The sequence below is a fragment of the Bison bison genome, unplaced genomic scaffold (genome assembly GCF_000754665.1).
Source record: "Bison bison bison isolate TAMUID 2011002044 unplaced genomic scaffold, Bison_UMD1.0 scf7180017864533, whole genome shotgun sequence".
Classification (NCBI taxonomy): Eukaryota; Metazoa; Chordata; class Mammalia; order Artiodactyla; family Bovidae; genus Bison; species Bison bison.
In genome coordinates, this window is record NW_011495082.1 from 16,864,803 (window position 1) to 16,892,165 (window position 27,363).

General features: G+C 36.3%; 1 protein-coding gene across 6 annotated transcripts in view; it reads left to right on the forward strand.

Annotated features, from left to right (window-relative positions):
• PPIP5K2 (diphosphoinositol pentakisphosphate kinase 2) overlaps nt 1–27,363 on the forward strand; it is a 105,827-nt gene that overhangs the window by 49,630 nt on the left and 28,834 nt on the right. For all 6 annotated transcript variants that reach the window (XM_010831976.1, XM_010831975.1, XM_010831978.1 and 3 more), the window contains 11 exons: nt 852–953; nt 2,416–2,502; nt 3,035–3,110; nt 3,194–3,303; nt 3,839–3,924; nt 5,915–6,040; nt 6,175–6,296; nt 6,555–6,737; nt 14,874–15,015; nt 16,802–17,025; nt 27,088–27,215. In XM_010831976.1, coding sequence (XP_010830278.1) covers nt 852–953; nt 2,416–2,502; nt 3,035–3,110; nt 3,194–3,303; nt 3,839–3,924; nt 5,915–6,040; nt 6,175–6,296; nt 6,555–6,737; nt 14,874–15,015; nt 16,802–17,025; nt 27,088–27,215 — 1,386 coding nt within the window. The remainder of the gene's footprint in view (nt 1–851; nt 954–2,415; nt 2,503–3,034; nt 3,111–3,193; nt 3,304–3,838; nt 3,925–5,914; nt 6,041–6,174; nt 6,297–6,554; nt 6,738–14,873; nt 15,016–16,801; nt 17,026–27,087; nt 27,216–27,363) is intronic.

Genomic DNA, 27,363 nt, shown 5'->3' on the forward strand with positions numbered 1-27,363 from the left:
AGCCCATCTTTGCATGAAATGCTTGTTCCCTTGTATCTCTAATTTTCTTGACAAGGTCTCTAGTCTTTCCCATTCTGTTGTTTTCCTCTATTTCTTTGCACTGATCGCTGAGGAAGGCTTTCTTATCTCTTCTTGCTATTCTTTGGAACTCTGCATTCATGTGCTTATATCTTTCCTTTTCTTCTTTGCTTTTCACTTCTCTTCTTTCCACAGCTATTTGTAAGGCCTCCCCAGCCATTTTGATTTTTTGCATTTCTTTTCCATCGGGATGATCTTGATCCCTGTCTCCTTATAGGTGATCAATAAAAGCTGGTAAGAAATACTCAGTGTCCACAGAGATAATCTTGGATTTTAGAATCTGTGGAAGTAAATAGGCAGCTCTAGTGACATGAAAGTGAAAGTCACTCAGTTGCAACCCCATAAACTAGCCTGCCAGGCTCCTCTGTCCATGGAATTTTCCAGGCCAGAATACTGGAGTGGGTAGCTGTTCCCTTCTCCAGGGGGTCTTCCCAGCCCAGGGATCAAACCCTCGTCTCCTGCATTGAAAGTGAATTGTTTACCATCTGAGCCACCAAGGAACTTACTTGAATCCAATGTGATTTATATTTTTAAAAAGGAAATAAGTAAATTCCAAATTCATGATATCCCATTGCTGTGTTCTATATACCAGTTTAGCACTGCTAATCTAATTTTTTTATCAGGATTGATTTTTTTCTTAGTTTACTTTTTATGTACTGTATTCACATAATTACTAGATAGTTTGACTTTAACTTCTATGATTTTCTTTTGTCATTAACACCCAGGTTTGTCTTAAAATGAACTAGTTTAAGTTTTCTTTTTTTGTCTTGAAGGAATATTGTAATGCGAGAGCTTGCTCCACAATTTCATATCCCCTGGTCAATACCCTTAGAAGCTGAAGATATCCCGATTGTACCAACTACATCTGGAACTATGTAAGTTTGAGTATTCTCATTCAGAAATTCCTTGTGTTTCCCTGTTGGCCTGTGCTATCACAATAAAGATTACATATATGAATAATATTAAATAATTTACTTTGTATATTTTCATATGATTCACTTTCCAGATGGAAAAATAGATTATAAGCTTTTACATGGGCTATTTAGAATGAAAGAGTTTCCCAGGTGATTCAATGGTAAAGAATCCTCCTGCCAACGCAAGGAGATGCAGGATCCCTTGAGTTAGATCCCTTGGTCGAGAAGATTCCCTAGAGGAGGAAATGGCAACCCACTCCAGTATACTTGCCAGGAGAATCCCATGGACAGAGGAACCTGGCAGGCGCCGGTCCATAGAGTCACGAAGAATTGCACACGGCCAAGCAACTGAGCACTCACACATGCATTTAGACTAAAGATCTTTTCTGTTGTTAAAATCCCAAAAAATTTTTGGATAATTATAGAACTGTTGAATTGAGCCATAAGAATAAAGGAGGTGCCAGCAGATATATTACTTAAAGGTTCATGGTCAGTGGTTTACAGTTTTGGTGCTCTTAGCATGTAAAGGAAAAATACATAGTTAGATCTTGAAGTAAATTACTTAGACCAGTATTGCCAAAGTGTTTTATAAAATTTCTAGTGAAATTTACTACCTAAAAGTCACTTGTTATTCATGTGAGCTAGGAGCTTTATGTTAGCATGTTAAATATTCTGAGGATACCTGATTGGGGCAGAAGAGAGGACAAAAATTCTTAATTTTGTTTTTAAACCAGTATTTCCAAACTTATTTAATACAAAGTATATTTTCCGTAACTTACTCTAGAGAGTTGTGTTCTGTGTCTCATAATTTGACAAATGGTAGTTTAAACCCTCCTTTGTGGCTCAGCTGGTAAAGAATCCGCCTGCAACGTGGGAGACCTGGATTGGGAAGATCCCCTGGAGAAGGGAAAGGATACCCATTCCAGTATTCTGGCCTGGAGAATTCCATGGGGTCACAGAAAGTCAGATACCACTGAGCGACTTTCACTTCCTTTCATTCTTACTAAGACAGTTTTATCTTCCAGTATTTTAAGTTTGAAATACTTTTCTTCATACATGGGCAAAATAAATATAGCAGCTTTATTTTGTTTGATTTAATGACATATGTCTGTATAATGATCTACCACACTGGGCAGGTAATTAATGAAGTTAGGGAATTATAGTCCATTTGCTTGTATCCAAAGTTAGTATAGTCATCTCTGAAGAAGAAGCAAGCTTGATATTACTCCCCCTCCAGCATCTTAAATTCTTTTTAGGATTGACTTCATAAAATTAAAGCTAGTTGTTACAAGCGCTGTTCTTAATGGGAACGATCTTGAAGTGGTAAAAGATAGTTCCAAATAAACAATTAGATGTGTTAATCTTAGTTATATAACAAATCTTTGTTAGAAAATTGAGAATGTTGTTTCTTTTTTAACTTAAGGATGGAACTTAGATGTGTCATAGCCGTCATTCGTCATGGGGATCGAACACCAAAGCAAAAAATGAAAATGGAAGTGAGGCATCAAAAGTATGTTTAAAGAGGAATAATTTAATTCATAGGATGTGATAATTCAAGATTTCTGATGGGTTCTTATCTATTTTGATTAATACATCATGAGGAAAGACTGCCACTATTTCTTGACCAGTAATATTTAAACCACTGGAAAAAATAAAATTGAAACAAAATCCATCTTAAATTGTGTGTATCAGTATCAGAAAATTACTGTAGCAATATCCATAAATGGTCATCATCCTGACTTAGCTTTTATTTAGTGTTGTAAAGATGAAAATTAATAAAATGGAAGTTTATTACTTTATTCAGTTAATCTAGTGATTATTAGCTTAATATGGTTTAGGAAAATACGAAGTTTTATCAGTCAAGTAAAAGAGTAATACTGTAGAGTGAAAGTGGGCACACACATGTGAAGTCCATAGACCCCAAGTCCGTTATCTGTCACTAATTATTATCTTAGTCCCTTATCTATCATTTATTATAGTTACTTGTTTTATAGAGATAATATTATTGCAAATGCCTAACAGTATTCTGTCTCGTTTATAAGATTCTTTGATCTCTTTGAAAAGTGTGATGGATATAAATCTGGGAAATTAAAACTCAAAAAACCGAAACAATTACAGGCAAGTGCAGTTGATTTCTTGTTGGGTTTTAAACTACTAATGGCAAAATTACATAAAAATTCAGTTCTTTATTCCTTTTACAGGAAGTGCTGGATATTGCACGACAACTTCTTATGGAACTGGGACAAAATAATGATTCTGAAATTGAAGAAAACAAATCAAAACTTGAACAACTTAAGACTGTGTTAGAGATGTAAGTATCCTTTTGAAACCCTTAATTTTGATAACTATAGTGCTCTTTTTTTTAAAATATGTGTGACTTTTCATGTTAATTTCTTTCACAGTTCGATCTATTTTGCTTTTTCTCACTGTAAATCAGGTGAAATTAGTGAAAGTCTAGTAAGTTTTTATTTTTACCAGTGAGAAAAGAGATCGTTACATTGAAGGTTCTGTTTTATAATGGTGTTAATTTTGATGAGACCATCAAAAGAGAACATCACATTTGGATTGTTGGTGAAGTACTACATAGGATGAAGGCCACATTGTTAGGTTAACCATAGACTCAGTGCTGTTTAAATGAAAAATAACTTGACATTATGTGTTAATCAGGTGAAATTGGTGCCACCAATATGCCTCTTACAAGATTTATTTCTTTGACCACTCAAAATAAAAAAAAAGAAATCATTATTTTCATTTTTAAAGACAAGGTAGAGTTTAGTTTTTCTTTAGGAGGTTGTATTGCGTGCTTATTAAATATTGTCTGTTGTATTTGCCATTTTATTTTTCAGGTATGGCCATTTTTCTGGAATAAATCGTAAGGTCCAGTTAACCTATCTCCCTCATGGTTGTCCTAAGACATCTAGTGAAGAAGAGGGTATGTCACTATTAATGCTTATTAGTTTTTAATTATATGTAGGAACTTGCTACTCATTGTTGATTACCTTTTTAATCTACTGTCAAATAGTTTAGGGGTTGGCATGCTGAATAGAGGAAAAATAATGTATAGCTTTGGTTAACTATGTCTTCTATCCTTAAAAAGTCTTTTACCTTTTCTCCTTTAGGTAAAGGATACCTTTTATTATTTTAAAAACTGCTTAGGAGTGCTCTTTTATTCTTTAGAGAGCTTATTTCTTTATAACTAATCATTACTTAATGGGTCCCTAACCCATACAGGGTAAAAAGGAAGAAAACTCAAGAAGTAGGAAAAGAATATTTGAAAAAATACACCATCACCATGTTTCTAAAGCAGATATTTTTTTCCACTCAATAAATCAGAGTAAGCATTTTAAATGAGTCTCCTAAGAGCAGTGAACATAAAAATCCATAAGTTTATTTACTTTTCAAAAGAAAAATGGTCAAGGGTTGGGGAGCCATTTTATGGAGAAATAGAAATGCCCAGTGTAATAATAATCAGTCTTGCCCTGTCACACTGGCAGAATGTTTTCTTGTTTTATTCTTTTTTCAAATGGTGATAAGGAATGCTGATGAAAATGCAGTGTGACAGAATTTTATCCACTGGTAGGACTGTAAATTGACAATAATTCTTTGAAAAGTAATTTGGCAGTACATACCAAAAACTTCATAAGACTTCCCTGGTGATCCAGTGGTTAAGCCTGCACACTTCCACTGTAGGTGGCGTGGATTCCATCCCTCGTCAGTGACCTGAGATCCTGCACGTTGCGTGGTGCAGCTGGAGGGTGGGGTGCAGGGGAAACTTCAAAAATTTTTTATATACTTTGACCTTAAGTATACCTAAGAGAATCTATCCCAATGGGATAGTCAGATCTTGAGGGAAAGATCTTCTATAGGGATAATTACAGTGGCCCACTATTTATAGGAGCAAAACTTGAAGTAAAGATTAAATGCAAGCAGAAATTTGACTATGTTGATCTTAATTCTGAAAGTTCATATATTGCTCTCTTGTCATACCACATGATTAGTAACAATGCAGATTAATTTTCTATATTTTGATGTTTATATCAAAAGCATTCCATAACGATAATTAAAAAGTCAATTAATTGCCTTTATTATAAGTGAATGTTGGCTTCCATGGTGAAGCACATACAATTACTGACTAGCCCCAGGGTAAAGGATGCTTTTCTATCACTTTTAGTGAATCATTAAATTCCTTAGTGTTTATTGTGGTACTTTTAAAATGACCTTTGTTTCTGGAACCCAACACAGATGTTAGGACATAATAAAGAGTAGGTCAAAATTCAGAATAGAAACTCGGACGTCCTCTGTGTCTGAGAAAATACTTTGTTCTGGAACATGCAGATTCCACAACTCCAAATTTAAAAAGCTGTTCTTGGCTATATTTTATTCTATATCTCACTCGTAAATGTAAATTATAATAAATATTAAGCTCTGTTGTCTTGTATTTCCTTAAAAGTTATACAAATCACTGGTTACTAATCATAAAAATGTATGTATCTTCTTCCCTTCAGATAAAATTACCTTTCATGTGGCAGCACTGCAAAGACAAGCTCTGAACTTGTCATCAGGGAGCTCTTAACCTAGCATATCTAGTATAACTAAAAACATGCAGCAAATACTGTTGGCTCTCATACCATTTTCAGAGCAGGGAAGGGAGACGTTTCCTTTCAGAAAACTGGGAAAGAGCCTTCTTTCTAGAGTATGGAAGAGATCTTGAAATTTTAGTAAGATTTTAATAAGTGAAACGAGTGCTATTCCTAGTAGAAGCAACAGCCTACAAAGGATAGATATGTTTAAGGAACAAATTAATCTACATAAGGCCCGCATTCTACTGCAGAAGAGACAAAAAGAAAAAAAGTAATCATGCAATATATCTGTTTAAAAGAAGAAAACTTGACATTTGCTTTATCCATTCACATGTGTCTTAGACAGCCGACGAGAAGAGCCATCCTTGCTCCTGGTTCTAAAGTGGGGAGGAGAACTAACCCCTGCAGGCAGGGTCCAAGCCGAAGAACTCGGAAGGGCTTTCAGGTGTATGTATCCTGGAGGCCAAGGTAAATTTTGGCGTTTGTTTACTTCAGTTAAATTCATACATCATCTTTCCAGATCCTCCTTTTGAGATGTTATTAAGTATAGAAATACAGTGAGATAAAAATATAGCTTAAGTGATTTGAGGATTTATTTTCAGGAGATTATGCAGGATTTCCTGGTTGTGGTTTACTTAGATTACATAGTACCTACCGACATGACCTTAAAATATACGCCTCTGATGAAGGACGAGTTCAGATGACTGCAGCTGCTTTTGCAAAGGTATAAATAAATGTTTTTAGAATTATTAAAATTTCGTCTGATACAGCATTTTAAAAGGTTTTTACTGAGGTAATATTCTAAATTCGAGACTTCAGACTAAAACCCTGAAATGACCATGACAATTTGTATTAATAAAGCTTGTTATAAAGTAAGCGTATGCCCTGTGAAATTCTGCATGTAACAAAATAAAAATTAAGATGCTTTCTATTTTGCATTCTAATTCTTAAATCTCTTTTGGCTTTTATTTAATGTGTTTAGGGTCTGTTAGCTCTAGAAGGAGAACTTACACCCATTCTTGTTCAGATGGTGAAAAGTGCAAACATGAATGGCCTTTTGGATAGTGATAGTGATTCTTTGAGCAGTTGTCAGCAACGTGTAAAGGCAAGACTTCATGAAATACTTCAGAGAGACAGAGATTTTACTGCAGAAGATTATGAAAAGGTGGGTCTTAGCAAATTCCTACACTGTCAAATATTATGCACACGAGAAAATGCATAAAACATAAACTCAGAGCTTGTATTACAAAAGCAAAAGGACATATAATCCCTATACAGGGGGAGAGAATGTTGGAAGAACTCTAGCCTCTGTGTGCCTCTTCCCAGTTGTAGTTCCTTCTTATCTGCTAGAAATAACCAGTATCCTAGCTCTTTATAGTCATATCCAGAATGCTTATTCAGATGAGTACGTGTTTGTAGCTCCCATAGTCTTGGTTTGTATTTTTTAAGCTTCCTGTAATGGGATTTTTTTTTAATGTCTGACGTCTTTTTCTCAATATTATGTTTGTGAAATTCATCCATATTTTTGAGAATTTCCATAGTTGATTAATTTTCATTTCTATGTAGTATTGTTTTCAGAGGTTGGCTAACTTTTCTGTGAAACGCCAGATAGTAAATATTTTTATACCTTGCTGATCACATATAGTTACTTGTTGCATTATTCTTTACTTTTTTTTAAACCACCTTTTAAAAATTGTAAAAACCATTTCTTAGCTCATAGGCTATTACAGGTTATGTTTGGCCTACAGGCCATAGTTTGTTGATCTGTATTCTATTTTATGAATATGCTCCAATTTATTATTTTTTATTTTTTTATTTTATTTTATTTTTTATGCTCCAATTTATATATGCTTTACAATATTGTTACAGTTTGCAGCTGTTACAGGTAATGCTGCCATGAATATTCATATATACCTCCTCATGTAGATGAGCATGTTTCTCTTGGTGTATTATATTCTAGGAGGGCAACTGCTGCACCCCGCAGTCTACTTACATTTCAGTATCAGTATATGATGTCAGACAGTTTTCCAGAGTCACTAAGCAATTTATACCTCCACCAGAAGGCCATGAAAATTGTCATTGCCCTACATAGTCTCTAGTCTCAGTATTTTTGGACTATTCAATTTTGACTTTCTGAAGGTGGATGTATGGTAGTACCTTACTTTGGTTTTAATATTCACTGACCATTTAGGTACCTTCTTTCATGAAGCCTACTCCTCAATTCGTCCTTTTTTACTACTAGTTGCCTGTGTTTTGCTTAATGAATAATAGAATTTCTTTGTATATTTTGGATATGAGCTCTTTGTTATGCATATTCTAAGTTCTACCATCTACACTGAGCCTTAATGATTTCCTTTGATAAAGTTCAGTTCAGTCCAGTTGCTCAGTCATGTCTGACTCATTACGACCCCATGAACCGCAGCACACCAGGCCTCCCTGTCCATCACCAACTCCCGGAGTTCACTCAAACCCATGTCCATCGAGTCAGTGATGCCATCCAGCCATCTCATCCTCTGTCGTCCCCTTCTCCTCCTGCCCCGAATCCCTCCCAGCATCAGGGTCTTTTACAATGAGTCAACTCTTTGTTGAGTCAACTATTGGAGTTTCAGCTTTAGCATCAGGCCTTCCAATGAACAGTCAGGACTGATCTCCTTTAGGACGGACTGGTTGGATGTCCTTGCAGTCCAAGGGACTCTCAAGAGTCTTCTCCAACACCACAGTTCAAAAGCATCAATTCTTCGGCGCTCAGCTTTCTTCACGGTCCATCTCTCACATCCATACATGACCACTGGAAAAACCATAGCCTTGACTAGACAGACCTTTGTTGGCAAAGTAATATCTCTGCTTTTCAATATGCTATCTAGGTTGGTCATAACTTTCCTTCCAAGGAGTAAGCATCTTTTAATTTCATGGCTGCAATCACCATCTGCAGTGATTTTGGAGCCCAGAAAAATAAGGTCAGCCACTGTTTCCACTGTTTCCCCATCTGTTTGCCATGAAGTGATGGGACCAGATATCATAATCTTAGTATTCTGAATGTTGAGCATTAAGCCAACTTTTTCACTCTCCTCTTTCACTCTCATCAAGAGGCTTTTGAGTTCCTCTTCACTTTCTGCCATAAGGGTGATGTCATCTGCATATCTGAGGTTATTGATATTTCTCCCAGCAATCTTGATTCCAGCTTGTGCTCATCCAGCCCAGCGCTTCTCATGATGTACTCTGCATATAAGTTAAACAAGCAGGGTGACAATATACAGCCTTGACATACTCCTTTTCCTATCTGGAACCAGTCTGTTGTTCCATGTCCAGTTCTAACTGTTGCTTCCTGACCTGCATATAGGTTTCTCAAGATGCAGGTCAGGTGTTCTGGTATTCCCATCTCTTTCAGAATTTTCCACAGTTTATTGTGATCCACACAGTCAAAGGCTTTGGCATAGTCAATAAAGCAGAAATAGATGTTTTTCTGGAACTCTCTTGCTTTTTCCATGATCCAACAGATGTTGACACTTTGATCTCTGGTTCCTCTGCCTTTTCTAAAACCAGCTTGAACATCTGGAAGTTCACGGTTCATGTATTGCTGAAGCCTGGCTTGGAGAATTTTCAGCATTACTTTACTAGCATGTGAGATGAGTGTAAATGTGCGGTAGTTTGAGCAGTCTTTGGCATTGCCTTTCTTTGAGATTGGAATGAAAACTGACCTTTTCCAGTCCTGTGGCCACTGCTGAGTTTTCCACATGTGCTGGCATATTGAGTGCAACACTTTCACAGCATCATCTTTCAGGATTTGAAATAGCTCAACTGGAATTCCATCACCTCCACTAGCTTTGTTTGTAGTGATGCTTTCTAAGGCCCACTTGACTTCACAGTCTAGGATGTCTGGCTGTAGGTGAGTGATCAAACCATCGTGATTATCTGGGTTGTGAAGATCTTTTTTGTACAGTTCTTCTGTGTATTCTTGCCATCTCTTTTAATATCTTCTGCTTCTGTTAGGTCCATACCATTTCTGTCTTTTGTCGAACCCATCTTTGCATGAAATATTCCCTTGGTATCTAATTTTCTTGATGAGGTCTTTAGTCTTTCCCATTCTGTTGTTTTCCTCTATTTCTTTGCATTGATCACTGAGGAAGGCTTTCTTATCTCTCCTTGCTATTCTTTGGAACTCTGCATTCAGATGCTTATATCTTTCCCTTTCTCCTTTGCTTTTCATTTCTCTTCTTTTCACAGCTCTTTGTAAGGCCTCCTCAGGCAGCCATTTTGCTTTTTTGCATTTGTTTTCCATGGGGATGGTCTTGATCCCTGTCTCCGTCCATAGTTCATCAGGCACTCTGTCTATCAGATCTAGTCCCTGAAATCTATTTCTCACTTCCACTGTATAATCATGAAGGATTTGATTTAGGTCATCCCTGAATGGTATAGTGATTTTCCCCACTTTGTTCAATTTAAGTCTGAATTTGGCAATAAGGAGTTCATGATATGAGCCAAAGTCCGCTCCCGGTCTTGTTTCTGCTGACAGTATAGAGCTTCTCCATCTTTGGCTACAAAGAATATAATCAGTCTAATTTCAGTGTTGACCATCTGCTGTTGTCCATGTGTAGAGTCTTCTCTTGTGTTGTTGGAATAGGGTGTTTGCTTTGACCAGTGAGTTCTCTTGGCAAAATTCTGTTAGCCTTTGCTTCAATTTGTACTCCAAGGCCAAACTTGCTTGTTACTCCAGGTGTTTCTTGACTTCCTATTTTACATTCCAGTCCCCTGTAATGAAAAGGACATATTTTTGTGTGTTAGTTCTACAAGGTCTTGTAAGTCATCATAGAACCATTTGGTTTCAGCTTCTTCAGCGTTACTGGTTGGGGCATAGAGTTAGATTACCATGATTTTGCATGGTTTGCCTTGGAAATGAACAGAGATCATTCTGTCGTTTTTGAGATTGCATCCAAGTCCTGCATTTTCCACTCTTTTGTTGACTATGATGGCTCCTCCATTTCTTCTAAGGGATTCTCGCCCACAGTCGTAGATATAATGGTCACCTGAGTTAAATACATCCATTCCAGTCCATTTTAGTTCACTGATTCCTAAAATGCCGTTGTTTGCTCTTGCCGTCTCCTTTTTGACCACTTCCAATTTGCCTTGATTTATGGACCTAACATTCCAGGTGCCTATGCAGTATTGTTCTTCACATTATTAGACTTTACTTCCATCACCAGTCACATCCACCCGGGTGTTCTTTTCACTTTGTCTCCATCTCTTCATTCTTCTTGGAGTTATTTCTCCACTGATCTCCAGTAGTATATTGACACCTACCAACCTGGGGAGTTCATCTCTCAGTTTCCTATCTTTTTGCCTTTTCTTACTGTTCATGGGGTTCTCAAGGCAAGAATACTGAAGTGGTTTGCCATTCCCTCTCCAGTGGACCACGTTTTGTCAGAACTCTCCACCATGACTAATGACACCATGTAGAGCTTGGGTGGCCCCACGTGGCATAACTCATAGTCTTATTGAGTTAGACAAGGTCTAACTTTGGTCTGTGTGATCAGTTTAGTTAGTTTTCTGTGATTGTGGTTTTCATTCTGTCTGCTCTTTGATGAATAAGGATAAGAGACTTACAGAAGCTTCCTGATGGGAGAGGTTGACTGGGGGGGAAACTGCGTCTTGTTCTGATCTGCAGAGCCATGCTCAGTAAATCTTTAATCCAGTTTTCTGTTGATGTGTGCATTGTTTGGCCACTCATGCGCAAATCTGGCTGAGTCTCCCACTGTCCTCCAAAGTTAAATTCCCTGGGGCTTCTCAGTCCCTGTGCCAGATTCCCAGGTTTGGAAATCTGTTGTGGCTCCTAGAACTTTCTTAACAGTGCAAGTATTTCTTTGGTATAATTGTTCTGTGATTTGGGGGTCATCTGCTCGTTAGCCCTCTGGTGGGGCTAGTGATGACCTCCTCCAAGAGGGCTTATGCCACACGCTGGGTCACCCTGGTCTGCTGCAGCCAGAGCCCCTGTCCCCGCGACAGGCCACTGCTGACCCGTCCCTCCGCAGGAGACACTCAGACACTCAAAGGCAGGTCTGGCTCAGCCTCTGTGGATTCAGTGCATTTTAATTTATTATTTATAATACCTTTTTCTAACAAGGGGGGTCATAGGATATGTCCATATATGGTCTTCATAAATTTTGTTTTTTCATGCTCATTTATCTGCCATACAGCTAAAAATTGACTTTTGTGTTTGCCATTAGATAAGGATATCAAAGTTGATATTTACCCCCAACTATATGTATATCCAGGTGTCTCAACACCACTGACTGAAAAGACTATCCTTTTCCTACTACCCTGTAGGATCAGCTTTATCATATGTGTGTAGTGTCTGGAACATAATTCTTTGTTGGCTTTTGTACCATTGAATGAGATCTCCCAAATCCTACATGGGTCCTTCTTCAAGTTTTCTTGACTTTTTGTGTATTTCCATATGAATTTTAAAATAAGCTGGCCAAAAGTCTCATTGGGGTATTGGTTTAGATTGAATTAGATCTTTAGTTTGTGGAAAAACATATTTTTAAAAAAATATTTGTGTTATAAATGGTACCTCTAAAACGGTTACTGTCTGTTGCTGCTATGTACAAAGTTTTTTTAATATTGACTTTATATATGTCAACTGTGTTAAACTTATTTATTAACTTGGTAATTTATTTCGGTTTTTAAAAAACCTTTCCAAAGGATATCCACAGATTTTTGTCTTCCTTTCCAATCTTTATGCTTTCAATTCTTTTTTCTTGCTTTACTTTAATTGCTAGCACCATCAAATCCATATTAAATTGAGTGGCTTTTCTGGGTTTGTTCATATTCTCAAAGGGAAAGCCTTTTTAACACTGTACATTAAGTATGATCTCTGTAGATTTTTGTTAAAAGTTTTTGTCATGACAAGTTTTTACATTTTATATTCTCTTCCTGTCTGTTAAATATATGATTTTGAAAAGAGTCTACCTTGGTTCCCAAAATAAAGTCATTTCAAAAATACCTATCTCACTGGTTTGGATTTACTAATATTTTTGGTTAGGAGTTTTACATTTATGTTTATGAGTCGAATTGACCTTTATTTTTTATCCCTGTTGTCTTTGTCTGCTTTCAATATCAAGATTTTGCTGTTTTCATAAAATCGGGAGTCCTCCTTGCGGGGAATAATTCATGTATATATGTTTCATTAGATGTTTGGTAAATTTTGCTGATAAATCCCATGGGCATTTTCTTTATAGGAAAGCTTGTACTTATGGTTCCTAGAGTAATTTAGTAATTTTTATTTAATATATCTTGTGTCTATATTTTTACATTCATCTAGAAATTTGTTTATACAGTCCTCTTCAAGTTCTTTGTAATGTCTGCAGGACCGGCAGAGATATTCCTTTTTGTTTCATAATATTGTACAGTCTTTCTCCCTCCTTTTTTTTCTTAATCACTTTTGCCATAGTTGATCACCTTTATTAGTCCTGTTAAAGAACTGTCTTTCAGACTTATTGGTTCACTAAATTATATACTTGTTTTCAGTTTTATTAATTTTTATTGTTTAATTTATTCCTTCCACTACAGTTTTATTTTGCTCTAATTCTTAAAAACTAATGTCCCTAGAAGGATGCTTATTAAATCATGAATGTTACGTCTGTTCTAAAACACACACTCTATGCCATAAATTTCCCTTTATACACTGTTTTGACTGTATTCATAAATTGAGATTTATGCCATTTGGGGCATTTTCTAATGGTGATTTGCTTGATCATAGGTTATTTAGAAGTATACTTTTATAATTTCCAAAACTATACATTTTTAAGTTATATTTTTGTTATTTCTAACTTTATATCATTTTGCTAAAAACAGATAGTCTTCCTGATATTTTTTTGGTCTGTTTTTTCTTTCTTTACTGTTGTATGTTAAATTTCCCACCTGTAATTATGGATTTTTCTTCTCTTTGTAGTCTCTTAATCTTTGTTTTATGTGTTTTGATGCCATGCTATTAACTGCATACAAATTAAGGGTGGTATGTTTCAATGAATATTTTTTTGCCGCAAAATACTTTGAGATTAATATAGCTGCAAAAAAAATGTTTTTTTAACTTGGTGTTTGTATAATACCCTTCATATCTCTTTTAGTCTTTCTGAAACTATTTTTAGATGAATCTCTTAAAATCTGCATGTAGTTTTTTTTTAGTTTGTTATGAAAATATTTGTTTAGGGCAATTATTTCATTTGTATTATAAAATACTCTAATTTATGTATGAATCTATTCTCGTTTTAAGTGCTTTATATTTATACTGCCTGCTTTTATTTTTCTCTCCTTTCTTGCTTCATTGGAATTGGTACTTTTTATTTATTTATTTCCCTGGTAGTTTTAATATTGTGCTTAATTTTATTATTTGTTTTGTCATTATCCCAGAGGTAACAGTAGGCTTTAATGACATCTACCAATTGAATGTTTACATCATGCTCTTACCCTCTTCCTGGACAAGGCAAGGACTCTAGAACTAGAGTGTTTTTCAAACTTATACTTGAGTCATCTAAGGTCTTATTGAAAATGCAGACTACAGTTTATAACTTTTTTGAACCCCAGATGCAGAGTTTACCAGAGTTCCACCTCTGGAAATCCTGGACTTCACTTTTGTCCAAGCTTCAGTCGTTATATTGACCCAAATTAACTAGTTCACCATAACAAAAAGTGGAATTCCACTTTACATTTTTTGTATTTATAGACACTTATTTAGGGTTAAATTGCCAAGCAAAGTTTCAACAATGAAAATTGAAACTGTTTTGTCATTAATGGCTTTTGTTGACTTGGAAGAAATCTCATCACAAAGGTATTTACATGGTGGTTAAGAGCTCAGGTCTCTAGCCAGGTTACCCACTTCTTTATGCCACTGTTTACATATTGGTGGTTTGATCTTGGGAAAGGTGCTTTAATCTCTCTTAAGTACCTCATCTGGAAAAAGCGATGCTAATCATAGTCTTAGGGTTATTACTTGTCAATATGTGTCAAATGGTTAAACCATATTTTCAAATACCAAGTGAGTCAGTAAAATATCACTATGTTAGAATAAAATCTCTTTGTAAATTAGAGCACTTTTGTTAGATTTTCCGTGTGGATAATCTAAATGTTAGCTAAGGCTTAGGATTTTTTTAACATGGAATTTTTAGTTTTTTATTTCCTCCTTTATATCTGGGGATTGAATTTGTAGTTTGAATTTAATCTCCAACTACTAGAAAATTTTGTATATTGTCATTTTGGTCAATTGGGCATAACCAGATATAAAAATGTATACTCTATTCATTTATAGCTTACTCCATCTGGAAGCATTTCTCTTATCAAATCAATGCATTTAATTAAAAATCCTGTAAAGACCTGTGACACGGTTTATTCCCTGATACAAAGTTTGACTTCTCAAATCAGACATCGAATGGAAGATCCCAAATCATCAGGTAAATATTTTGTTTTCCTTGGGTCAGAAAATAAAAATCACTATCCCATTGCTGTAAACATTTTAAAATAAGACACATCAATCATAAAAAAGCTTTAATGCTATCAGTTCAGTTCAGTTCAGTTCAGTCGCTCAGTCGTGTCCGACTCTTTGTGACCCCATGGACTGCAGCATGCCAAGCCTCCCTGTCCACCACCAACTCCCAGAGTTTCCCAAAACTTATGTCCATTGAGTCAGTGATGCCAGCCAACCATCTCATCCTCTGTTGCCCCTTCTCCTCCCTCCCTCAATCTTTCCCAGCATCAGGGTCTTTTCAAATGAGTCAGTTCTTCGCATCAGGTACCCAAAGTATTGGCGTTTCAGATTCAGCATCAGTCCTTCCAATGAATATTCAGGACTGATTTCCTTTAGGATGGACTGGTTGGATGTCCTTGCAGTCCAAGGGACTCTCAAGAGTCTTCTTCAACACCACAGTTCAAAAGCATCAATTCTTCAGCACTCAGCTTTCTTTATAGTTCAACTCTCACATCCATACATGACTACTGGAAAAACCATAGCCTTGACTAGCTGGACTTTTGTTGACAAAGTAATGTCTCTGCTTTTTAATATGCTGTCCAGTTTGGTCATAACTTTTCCTTCCAAGGAGTAAGCTTTTTTCTTTTAATTTCATGGCTGTAGTCACCATCTGCAGTGATTTTGGAGCCCAAAAAATAAAGTCTGACACTGTTTCCCCATCTATTTGCCATGAAGTGATGGGACCGGATGCCATGATCTTAGTTTTCTGAATGTTGAGCTTTAAGCCAACTTTTTTACTCTCCTCCTTCACTTTCATCAAGAGGCTCTTTAGTTCTTCTTCACTTTCTGCCATAAGTGTGGTTTCATCTGCGTATCTGAGGTTATTGATATTTCTCCCGGCAATCTTGATTCCAGCTTGTGCTTCATCCAGTCCAGCGTTTCTCATGATGTACCCTGCATAGAAGTTAAATAAGCAGGGTGACAATATACAGCCTTGACGTACTCCTTTTCCTATTTGGAACCAGTCTGTTGTTCCATGTCCAGTTCTAACTGTTGCTTCCTGACCTGCATACACATTTCTCAAGAGGCAGGTCAGGTGTTGTGGTGTTCCCATCTCTTTCAGAATTTTCCACAGTTTATTGCTATATCTAAGTATTATTTGAGTTAATGTATATCCAGCAAAAGAATAATAGCAAAGTTGTAGTTGCTTTTAACTATGGTAGCATGAGAAAGATAATAAAACATTGTTAGTTGATTAATTATGTAACATTACCATACAGTTGGGGCTTCCCTGGTGGCTCAGTGGTAAAGAATCTGGCTGCCAATGCAAGAGACAGGTTCAGTCCCTGGGTGGGGAAGATCCTCTGGAGAAGGAAATAGCAACCCACTTCAGTATTCTTGCCTAGGAAAGCCCATGGATAGAGGAGCCTAGCGGGCTATAGTCCAAGAGGTCATAAAGAGTTGGATACAACTGAGTGCCTAAACAACAAACAAAAAACCATACAGTCGAGCAAACAGGCAGCATAATAAGAAGGCGAAAGCAGTAGGAAGGTGATCTGTGCTCTGGTGCTGAGAGTGGCTTAGTTAATAATGTGGGAAACTGATGTATATAACGTATGGAAAAAGGTCTTTTATAAAAGCAGTTCCTAACCCATGTATTTATACCTTTATTCAAATCTACAAAATATATGGTTGCTAATAGTATATGCCTATAATGATATTTCCTAGCTTGTTAACAAGTTTAATATACTAAAATTGTTATGCTGTTTTAGATATTCAGCTTTATCATAGTGAGACCTTAGAGCTCATGCTCCGTAGATGGTCCAAGTTGGAGAAAGACTTTAAGACAAAAAATGGAAGATATGATATTAGCAAGATCCCTGACATATATGACTGTATAAAATATGATGTCCAGCATAATGGTTCCTTGAAATTAGAAGACACAATGGAATTGTATAGGCTTTCAAAGGCATTAGCAGATATAGTTATCCCTCAGGTAAGTAATTTCTACATATCAATTTTCTGGTACTGTTATATAGATATTTTTAAAATATCTATCCACTGTTAGGAGAGAGTTGGTTTCTGTGTCCTAGTAAACCTATAACTTTAAAAAGGAAATTGAGTCGTTATGAATTTACAAAAACTTCTTGTATTAAATCACTGTTTGATTTTTTAATCATTTGTAATGACCTTTTAAAGTTTAAGAATTGATACTCTTAATTAAAGAATAATTAAAAATAATTAAAGACAAACAACTGAAAATATGGAATAAATCACATTTATTGATCGTTTATTGTGCACATTGCCAGTGCTGTGCTATGGGAAAGTGCGCAGAGTGGGGGAAAAAGATCGTTGTGTCTCTATATTAATTTTGGAAGTTTTGTTTTTTTTTTTACTTTATGTGAAAGTATTTTTAAAAGAATAGAGGTCAAGATGTAAATAGTTATTTGTATGGTGTGGTAGAGGGGTCTTTTCATTATAGGAGAGTAAAAATAAAGGTATACTAAAACTCAGATAACTGAAATTAGTTAGACATAGATTCAGATTGATAATAACAAGTCAAGTGACAAAACAAGTTGAGATAAGAAATGTGTTAGAAGAAAATAGTGACAGATGCCGTTTGGAGATCTTTTATTACCTTCATTGCTCAAAGATTATTTGGATATTGTAAAAGGGAGATTGGAGTAAATCACACATTTCCAACTGTGAACCGAAGTTAAAAAACAGGAAAATGAAATACAGCTGATTCTTGAACAACGTGGGTTTGAACTGTAGTGCATCCACCTACATGTGGATTTTTTTCAATAGTAAATACTATAGTACTGCACGATCCACAGATCCATGATTGGTTGCATCTGCTGTGGATGCAGAGCCACAGATAAGCTGCATTTAAGTTTTCAATGGTATGGAGGGTTGGCACTCGTAACCTCCACGTTGTTCAGGAGTCACTGTACATAAAAAGTGTAAGGATTGTATATTTTTAAAAAGCCTCACTTAAAGATACTTATATATAGAAAACAATAGGGAGGTTCTTTAATAACTAAAACTGGAGCTACTGTATGATCCAGCAATCCCTTTCCCTGCCATAGGTCCAGAAAAGATAAAAACTCTTTTTTCAAAAAGACGCATGTACCCCAGTGTTCGTAGGAGTGCTGTTTATAATACCCAAGACATAGAAACAACTCAAGTGCCCATCAGCATATGATTCATTTAGGACATGGTGTATACATGTATACTTGCATGCGGAATACTACTCAGCCATAAAAACAAAATATTGCTGTTTGTAGCAACATGGATGGACCTAGAGAACATTGTACTAAGTGAATTAAGTCAGAGAAAGACAAATGTTATATCACTTACATGTGGAATCTAAAAAATAACACAAATGAATCAATATTAAAAGTGGAAGCAGACTCATATACATAGAAAACAAGCTTACAGTTACCAAAAAGGAAGGAGAGAGGGGAAGGAATAAATAAAAAGTATGGAATATAAGCTACTATGCATAAAATAGATAAGTAACATAATTTACTGTATAGCATAGGATACTATATTCAGTATCTTGTAATAACCTATAGTGGAAAATAATCTGAAAAAATATATATATAAAACTGAATCACTTTGTTTCAATCACAGTTGAAACTAACATAGTACTGTAAATCCACCAGAATTACAACTGCAGTTTCCCTTTTCTAATATTCACAGAATGTCCATGAAAAACTATAGAGACTTTGAAAAATTGGGAATTCAGACTTCACAACTAAGTATGCGTGTACCTGTTAAAGTTTAGCTTATCCTTTCAGTATGAAAGAGCAACTTTTTTTCTTTTTGGTCAGTATATATAATGTAGATAATTATAAATACATTGTATAAGTCAGTGATTTGAAAATAAATTCATTTCAAAAGAGGGTAAAAATATCTCATACTTCAAGAATATGCCTTTGGGACTCATTTTAAGAAACACAGACTTAGAAAACAAGAATTGACTCTCTGACAGCATCTTTCATTTGTTAAATAAAAGTTTTATTCTGCAAAACAGATTTTATTTTATACAATAAAAAGTTGTATTTTTATAACATTTTAAGATTGATATCAAAATGAACACACTAAATTCTGCAGAACTCTGTTTTAGCTACATGATATACATAGAAGATTATAGGACTAACACTTATCAAATCAGCATCTATCTTTGTTATGAAATTCAAGAGAAAATTTATTCAGATTTTACTTACTAAAAAATTTGAGAAGAATGGTTACTCTTAATTCTGATAAGCATGTAATTAGTTTGCACTGGAAGCATACATAAGACTGATTTTTTTTTTCATTGTATTGAATTGCTTTTACATTATTCCAGGCTCAGTGCATTTTAGTTGTACTTACTCTTAAAATGAAGATTATTTTAAAGTATACTTTTAACAGATAAGCTGTAAATATGTGACCCTCTAAAATATTTTTTGTAGCTGTATACATTTGTCAAGGTAGGCTTTCAGTGTATTTTAATGTCTCACCTACTTGGTGGCTAAATAGATACACTAATGATTTATTAGCATAATCATGTCTTGTACATGGCTTCTTTAATCTCAAGCCTCTTCTTTCTCAATTATGTATACTAAGAATTCTAGAATTGGGGATGGAAAGTTTGTTTCTAAGACTTGGGCTCAAAAGAAAACTTACATATTAATGAGTTTCAGATGATAATTTTTTCTCCTTCCATGGTGTATGTGTTTTAGGTACATTACTTACATAGACGAAGAAAATTTTCACCGTGTCCTTGAAATTTAAATATTTATAATGAATTTTTAAAGCTTTGTAATTAAAAGAAACACTATAAGATTAGAAATGGTTAAGAAAAATTTGAGATATTTACTCCCTAACTATTTGGTTTGACATTACTTATTATGACAGAAACTTGGGACTTCCTCTTTTTTAATGGACATTTGAATTCAGTTACTTAAATTTTGTTACTAAAGTCTTCATAAATCTAAAATCATAGACAAGAGATAGACATTTTCAATCACTGAACAAATAACTAAAGTTGTAAACACATCTAATTATAGTGAAGCTGTAGTTTGTAATGAAACAAATGAGAAATGTACATGTTTACTTGACAAAGATATTTCAAGCTTAGAGACTTGATGACTCAGTCAAATAATGTATTAGTTTGGCTAACTTAGATTGAGAGAGTATCAGTATTTTTGTAAGAAAAATGTATATGTATTCTGCTATGCCTCAAAAAAAGTCTGTTTTCACTCTTACATTGCATTAATTGTTATAACTATGCTTTGCGAATTATGTAATTCTAATCACATTGTTGTTGCTCAGTTGCTAAGTCATGTCCGACTCTTCGCAACCCTATGGACTGCAGCATGCCAGACTTACCTGTTCTTCACTGCCTCCCAGAGTTTGCTCAGATTCATGTCCATTAAGTCACTGATGCTATCTAACCATCTCATCCTCTGCCACCCTCTCCTTTTGCCTTCAGTCTTTCCCAGCATCAGGGTCTTTTCTTACATATGATAAACATGATTTATTACTTTTAGTTACTTTAACAGTTAATAGTTGTGATTATGGTATGTATTTTTGCTATGATAGAATCAGCTTTTCAGCCTCAGTCCTCTAAAAATGATACTTAAAAATTGGAAATACCCTGGCAATCTAGTGGTTAGGACTCCGCACTTGCACTGCTGAGGGCTTGGGTTCAGTCCCTGATTGGGGAACTAATATCCTGCAAGCCGTGTGGCACAGCCAAAAAAAAAAGAAGGTCCTTTAAAAATAATCACAATGGGATGTGACATCAATGGGATGGCCATGTGACATGGCCATGTAACATGCTCCCTTTGTCTATCCCCTTCAATCTACAACCAGTAAAATATAAACAACTCAACAAAGGTGCCTCTGCATAACACACCAGGGCACCACAAAATTCTGTCCATCTTATACCTGAAAGTAGCTGGGCTAGAAAACAGAGGATGTGCCTGTGTTCCCAGACCCCCGGTCCTAGTTGGCTGAGCCTTCAGCCTCAGAGAACGCAGTAGCTTTAGGAGTGGTGGCACACACAACTCCAGCGTCTCAGCTGCAGTGGCACCCATGGCCGCAAGGAACTGGGTGTTAGTGGTCGTGGGGCCTGTGACCCCATCCTTCCAGCCATGGAGGTCCTCCCACTACAGAGGTGAGAGCTGCAGCTCTCACCACCCCAGCAGTGGCAGTGCCCATGAATACTAACAGCCTTGGACATGACAGGGGTACCTGTGACCCTGGCTCCCTTCCCCCACCTTATTTGTCTCCTCGTAGTGGTGACGCCTGAAACCTATTAGACCCTGGACGCAGTGGAGGGGCTCCGTTTCCTGGCGGCCTAGGCAGAGATACTGGCAGCACCCATAGAAACAAGGCACCGGTAACCTTGGAGGTTACAGTAGCAACAAGGACACCGGGTGACCACACCTAGCAGATGCAGTGGAGTGTCAGACGTTCCTCAGATACAACCAGTGGCTTAAGAAAAACCAAAAGCTTATGCCGTAGTGCCACCTACTAGAGAAGAGATCAGGATTGCAAGGAGAAATATCAGTAACCTCAGATATGCAGATGACACCACCCTTATGGCAGAAAGTGAAGAAGAACTAAAGAGCCTCTTGATGAAGCTTCAATGGGAGAGTGAAAAAGCTGGCTTAAAACTCAACATTCATAAAACTAAAATCATGGCATCTGGTCCCATCACTTCCTGCAAATAGAAGGGGAAACAATGGAAACAGTGACAGACTTTATTTTCTTGGGCTCCAGAAATCACTGCAGATTGTGACTGCAGCCATGAAATTAAAAGATGCTTGCTCCTTGGAAGAAAAGCTATGACAAACCTAGACAGCATATTAAAAAGCAGAGACATTACTTTGCCAACAAAGGTCCATCTAGTCAAAGCTGTGGTTTTTCCAGTAGTCATGTATGGATGTGAGAGTTGGGCCAGAAAGAAGGCTGAGCGCAGAAGAACTGATGCTTTTGAACTGTGGTGTTGGAGAAGACTCATGAGGGTCCCTTGGACCGCAGGGAGATCCAACCAGTCCGTCCTAAAGGATATCAGTCCTGAATATTCATTGGAAGGACTGATGCTGAAGCTGAAGCTCCAATACTTTGGCCACCTGATGTGAAGACCCGACTCATTAGAAAAAACACTAATGCTGGGAAACACTGATGCTGGCGGGAGGAGAAGGGGACGACAGAGGATAAGGTTGTTGGATGGCGTCACCGACTTGGACATGAGTTTGAGCAAGCTCCAGGAGATGGTGAAGGACAGGGAAATCTGGCGTGCTGCAGTCCATAGGGTTACAAAGAGTTGGACAGGACTGAGTGACTGAGCAACAACTGAAGAAGAGAACAAAAACTAACAAATGGGACTGCTGCTGCTGCTGCTGCTAAGTTGCTTCAGTCGTGTCCAACTCTGTGACCCCATAGACGGCAGCCCACCATATTCCGCTGTCCCTGGGATTCTCCAGGCAAGAACACTGGAGTGGGTTGCCATTTCCTTCTCCTTTCTTCTGCATGAAAGTGAAAGGTGAAAGTGAAGTCACTTAGTCGTGTCCTATCCTCAGCGACCCCATGGACTGCAGCCTACCAGGCTCCTCTGTCCATGGGATTTTCCAGGCAAGAGTACTGGAGTGGGTTGCCATTGCCTTCTCCAAACAAATGGGACTACATCAAACTAAAAAGCTTCTGTACATTAAATATTGAAAAAGTACCAAATGAGAAAAGATGTTTGCAAATCATATATTCAATTTGAAGGTAATATTCAAAATATATGAAGAACTCCCACAACTCAACAAAAAACCAAATAACCCAATTAAACAGTAAGCTGAAAAGCTAAGAATTGTTCCAGAGAGGACATACAGACTGCCAAGAGACTCATGAAAAGATGTTCATCATCACTAATTATTAGGAAAATGCCGATCAAAAACAGAATGAGAGATCATCTCAGGCCTGTTCGAATGGCTGTTACCAAAAAGGCAAGAAGTAACAAGTACTGGAAAGGATATGGAGAAAAGGGAACTCTGGTACCTTGTTGGTGGGAATGTAAACTGGTGCAGCCACTATGGAAAACAGTTTGGAGCTTCCTCAGAAAGTTAAGAATAGTACTTGTGTATGATCTAGCTATTCCACTGCTGGGTATTTGTCTAAAAACTATGAAGAGAGTAATTTGAATAGATACATACAACCCTGTGTTCGTGGTGGCATTATTTACAATAGCCAAGACATGGAAATTGCCCATTGATGAATGAATGGATGAAGGAGGGTATATAATACAGTGGAATACTACCCAGCCGTAAAAAATATCTGTATCATCTTGCCATTTGTGGCAACAGGGATGGACCTTGAGAATATTGCATTAAATAAGTCCTTCAGATAAAAATTGATACTATATGATTCTACATAAATGTGAAATATTAAAATTTTTTAAATAAGTGAGCAAACTGAGCAAAAGAAACACATATTCATAGCGAAAAGAGTAATAATTACTAAAAGGGAAAGGAGGTGAATTGAGTAAAGAGGGTCATTTGTATGGTAATGGGTGGAAGCTAAGCTTTTGGTGTTGAGCATACTGTAGTTTATACAGAAGCTGTATGCATGAAACATGTTATAAACCAACATTACCTCAATAGATTACATAGTAAAAATAGCCTCAATGGTATGATGGAAGATAAGGATATTTAAAGATTATAATATTTGATATAGCTGAATTATCCTTTGGAAATGTTTAAAATACTTCAGCATTTGCAAAGTTGTTAGAATTTATAATATTTTATATGTATTTTTATATGTACATTTTAATAAATATAATTAAAATAAAAGATTAGTATTAATATTCTCTTAATTAAGATGGTGACTGAACTGAAGTGAGCAACTGAACTGAATTGAGATGGCACACATTTGTTGAAGTTGGAAGATCATTTTGTTATTTGTAGATAATGAAACAGAGTTCTTTATAATAGTATTTGCAATATAAATTCCAGTGATACTTACTAAATGTGTCACATAATAAACTTTCAAATATCTTCAGCTGTATTTTAGTCAGTTCTTTTTATGGTAGAAATATTAGAAGAGAACTTGGGCATCTAACAGTTAATTAAGTCTGACAGGACTGAAGCGACTTACATGCATGCATGCATTGGAGAAGGAAATGGCAACCCACTCCAGTATTCTTGCCTGGAGAATCCCAGGAATGGAGGAGCCTGGTTGGCTGCCTTCTGTGGGGTCGCACAGAGTCGGACATGACTGAAGTGACTTAGCAGCAGCAACTGGTTGTGGCAACTTGCTTTTTCAGCTCCACAAGATATGTCACTGTTTTGAAGGGAAAGAAGTCTTTACTATAAAAATAATATATCTTGTTGTAAAATTAGAAAATATATGGCCAAAAAAAATCAATATGGCATTACCAATTAGACAAAAACATTTCACAGTTGCAGAAAATTCTGAAAGGCCTTTCCCTTAAATTCATGGACTTTTTTTTTTTTTTTTCTAAATTCATATGTATAACAAATATGTTCTTCACAAAAATGGAACCAGGAAAGCGTACTGTTTTACAACCTGATTTTTTTTTTCTTGGCCTTATGAAGTTTTTTCCAAACCAGTAAAGCTGAATATACTTCAATATAAAGCTGAGTATATTCAATATATTCAAGTATATTGAATATACTCAATATACTTCCTAATAGCTGATGAAATAATACTATTTAGCCAATGTCTCACATTTGGAAATGTGGATTCCTTTAATTTCTTACACTTTGCTTATGTGTATGTCTTTATGTGCAGTCAAGACGACTTCTTTAGCTCAAGATCTCCTTTACCAGCTTTCTTCCAGGCTCTCAGTGTATGAGATTGACTATTTACTTGTACCTTGACCAATAATGACACAAAAATATCCTTTGATGATTTTAAATTTCAGCATTTTCCTTTTGTTTACACATACATATGCAGTTACATACACATTTCATATTTTTCATGCCCAATTTCTTTATGTTGGTGAGATTACCGAACCAACCAAGCTTTTGTGTTTAAAGATAAACGACCCAAGAAGTTCCATTTTCATATATCTTCCATATGTAATCAATCAACCTTTTTTTTTATTAGGCAGTTTTGAGATTTGTTGTCCATATTAATTTTTTGCCACCTGGGAGGTATGTAATGTAACCTTTAAATGCAGGTGTCCCAGAAAAATCTTGGGGAGAGAATGTATGCCTGTTTCTTCCCTGCTTATGTCTACTCTTCCTTCTTTCTCTGTCCCTGCTTCCCTCTGCCTTCACCCCATTTCTGCCTTCTTCCTCTTAAACCTTCTCTTCCTATTTATACACTCATCACAGATTTTTTTCTTCAGTTCAGTGGCTCAGTCATGTCCAACTCTTTGCGACCCCATGGACTGGAGCACGCCAGGCCTCCGTGTCCATCACCAGCTCCTGGAGTTACTCAAACTCGTGTCCATTGAGTCGGTGATGCCATCCAACCATCTCATCCTCTTTCGTCCCCTTCTCCTCCCGCCTTCAATCTTTCCCAGCATCAGGGTCTTTTCAAATGAGTCGGTTCTTCACATCAGGTGGCCAAAGTATTAGAGCTTCAGCATCAGTCCTTCCAATGAATACTCAGGATTGATTTCCTTCAGGATGGACCAGTTGGATCTCCTTGCTGTCCAAGGGACTCTCAAGAGTCTTCTCCAACATCACAGCTCAAAAGCATCAATTCTTCGGCACTCAGCTTTCCTTATGGTCCGGTTACCATTTATGAAGACAGAGACATGAGCAGTGGAAGATAGATCATTGAATTAAAGATCCCACCTCCAGGTGGAACCCTCATCTGTCCCCCGGCTGACCACAGAGTGTCCCCCTACCTCCTCTCCAGAGCATCATTCCTTCATATCTGCTGCCAGAGCCACAGTTCCATTCATTCCAAGGACTAACTTTACAAAATTCCACACCTGGAGTGACCTCTAGTCACCCAGCATCCACTTTATGTCTCCAAATTGTGTAGGACTGCAATCTTTTGATCAGTTTCTGAGAAAATGCAATGAAGCGTTTCACTCTTTTAATTTAAAGCCACTAATAAAATATGTAGTTGGTCAGCCCAACAGTTTCTTACCTGCCACCAGTACCAGTGACAGTTTCTTGTCATTCCCTGGGCAAGTTGTATCCTAGCCAGTGTTCAGTCTTACTCCCCCAAATTAATGAAATACTTTTCTCCAGGATTTTGGTGAAGGGTGGGCTGTGTCTAATTTTGCTAATGCATCTCCCAGATTTCAGAGAACTACCAGCTATGCCATGAGTCAAAGCTTAAAGATCTATTTCTGCCATTTTTCTCAAACCAAAGCTCATTGGAAAAATAATGTATAGTGTTACTTGTTTTATTATAGCAATTTCCTAATTAAAGCAGTTAATTAATGCAAAAAAAGTTTTTCATGTCAGATCATTTTCTCATCTATCCTTGTAAACTGTAATTTTTATTTCTATTATAATTACTGTTATCTTAACAGTTTTGGTTATAATTTCTCATAAATTTAATTAACTTATAATGGCAATATAGCTCATTAAATTTGATAATTTAGTGGCATTTTTGGCTCACCAGTCGTTAAAACTTTGTATTGACCAAAGACAAATAATTTGTTAACCTTTTTAATCATTAACATTCAAATAGACAAAAATTTCATGGTTTCAATTTGTATTTCTTTATGTTTGTTGACTATTTGTTCTATGCTTTACTAGTTGTGCACTTAATCCATCTTTCTTTTAGGGTTGTTTCTACATTTAAAACCTTATTATCATCATGGTTGCATTCATCATTCATCCTCTCCTCTTTAGAAATTATTTGTTTTTTCAGTTCCACAAAAAAATATTCTTCTAATTACACTTAATAGTGTGGGGACTAATATACTTGAAGTTGTAGAAATGTAAATTAATAATTGTGTAATGTTCAAAAAAGGCTTGATAAAAATATTTGTCACTCACTAAAATTCTTAAATTTAGTAATACCTTTATTGGAATTCTTTATGATTATACCCTTTTTCTAATAGTGTGTATTTTCTGCTCAGGAATATGGTATAACTAAAGCTGAAAAACTGGAGATTGCCAAAGGCTACTGTACTCCTCTAGTTAGAAAAATTCGCTCAGATCTTCAAAGGACACAAGATGATGACACTGTAAATAAACTCCATCCTGTGTAAGAGACTGTACTGGTATTTAAGTCTATAGGCATCTGTTTTTGCATACTTGAAATCTAAATTTTTGTTGTTCCTATGACTAAGGCAGGAGTGTATCACTTGGTACACTGTGGAAATACAGATTACCTAGATGTTCCGAATAGTGAA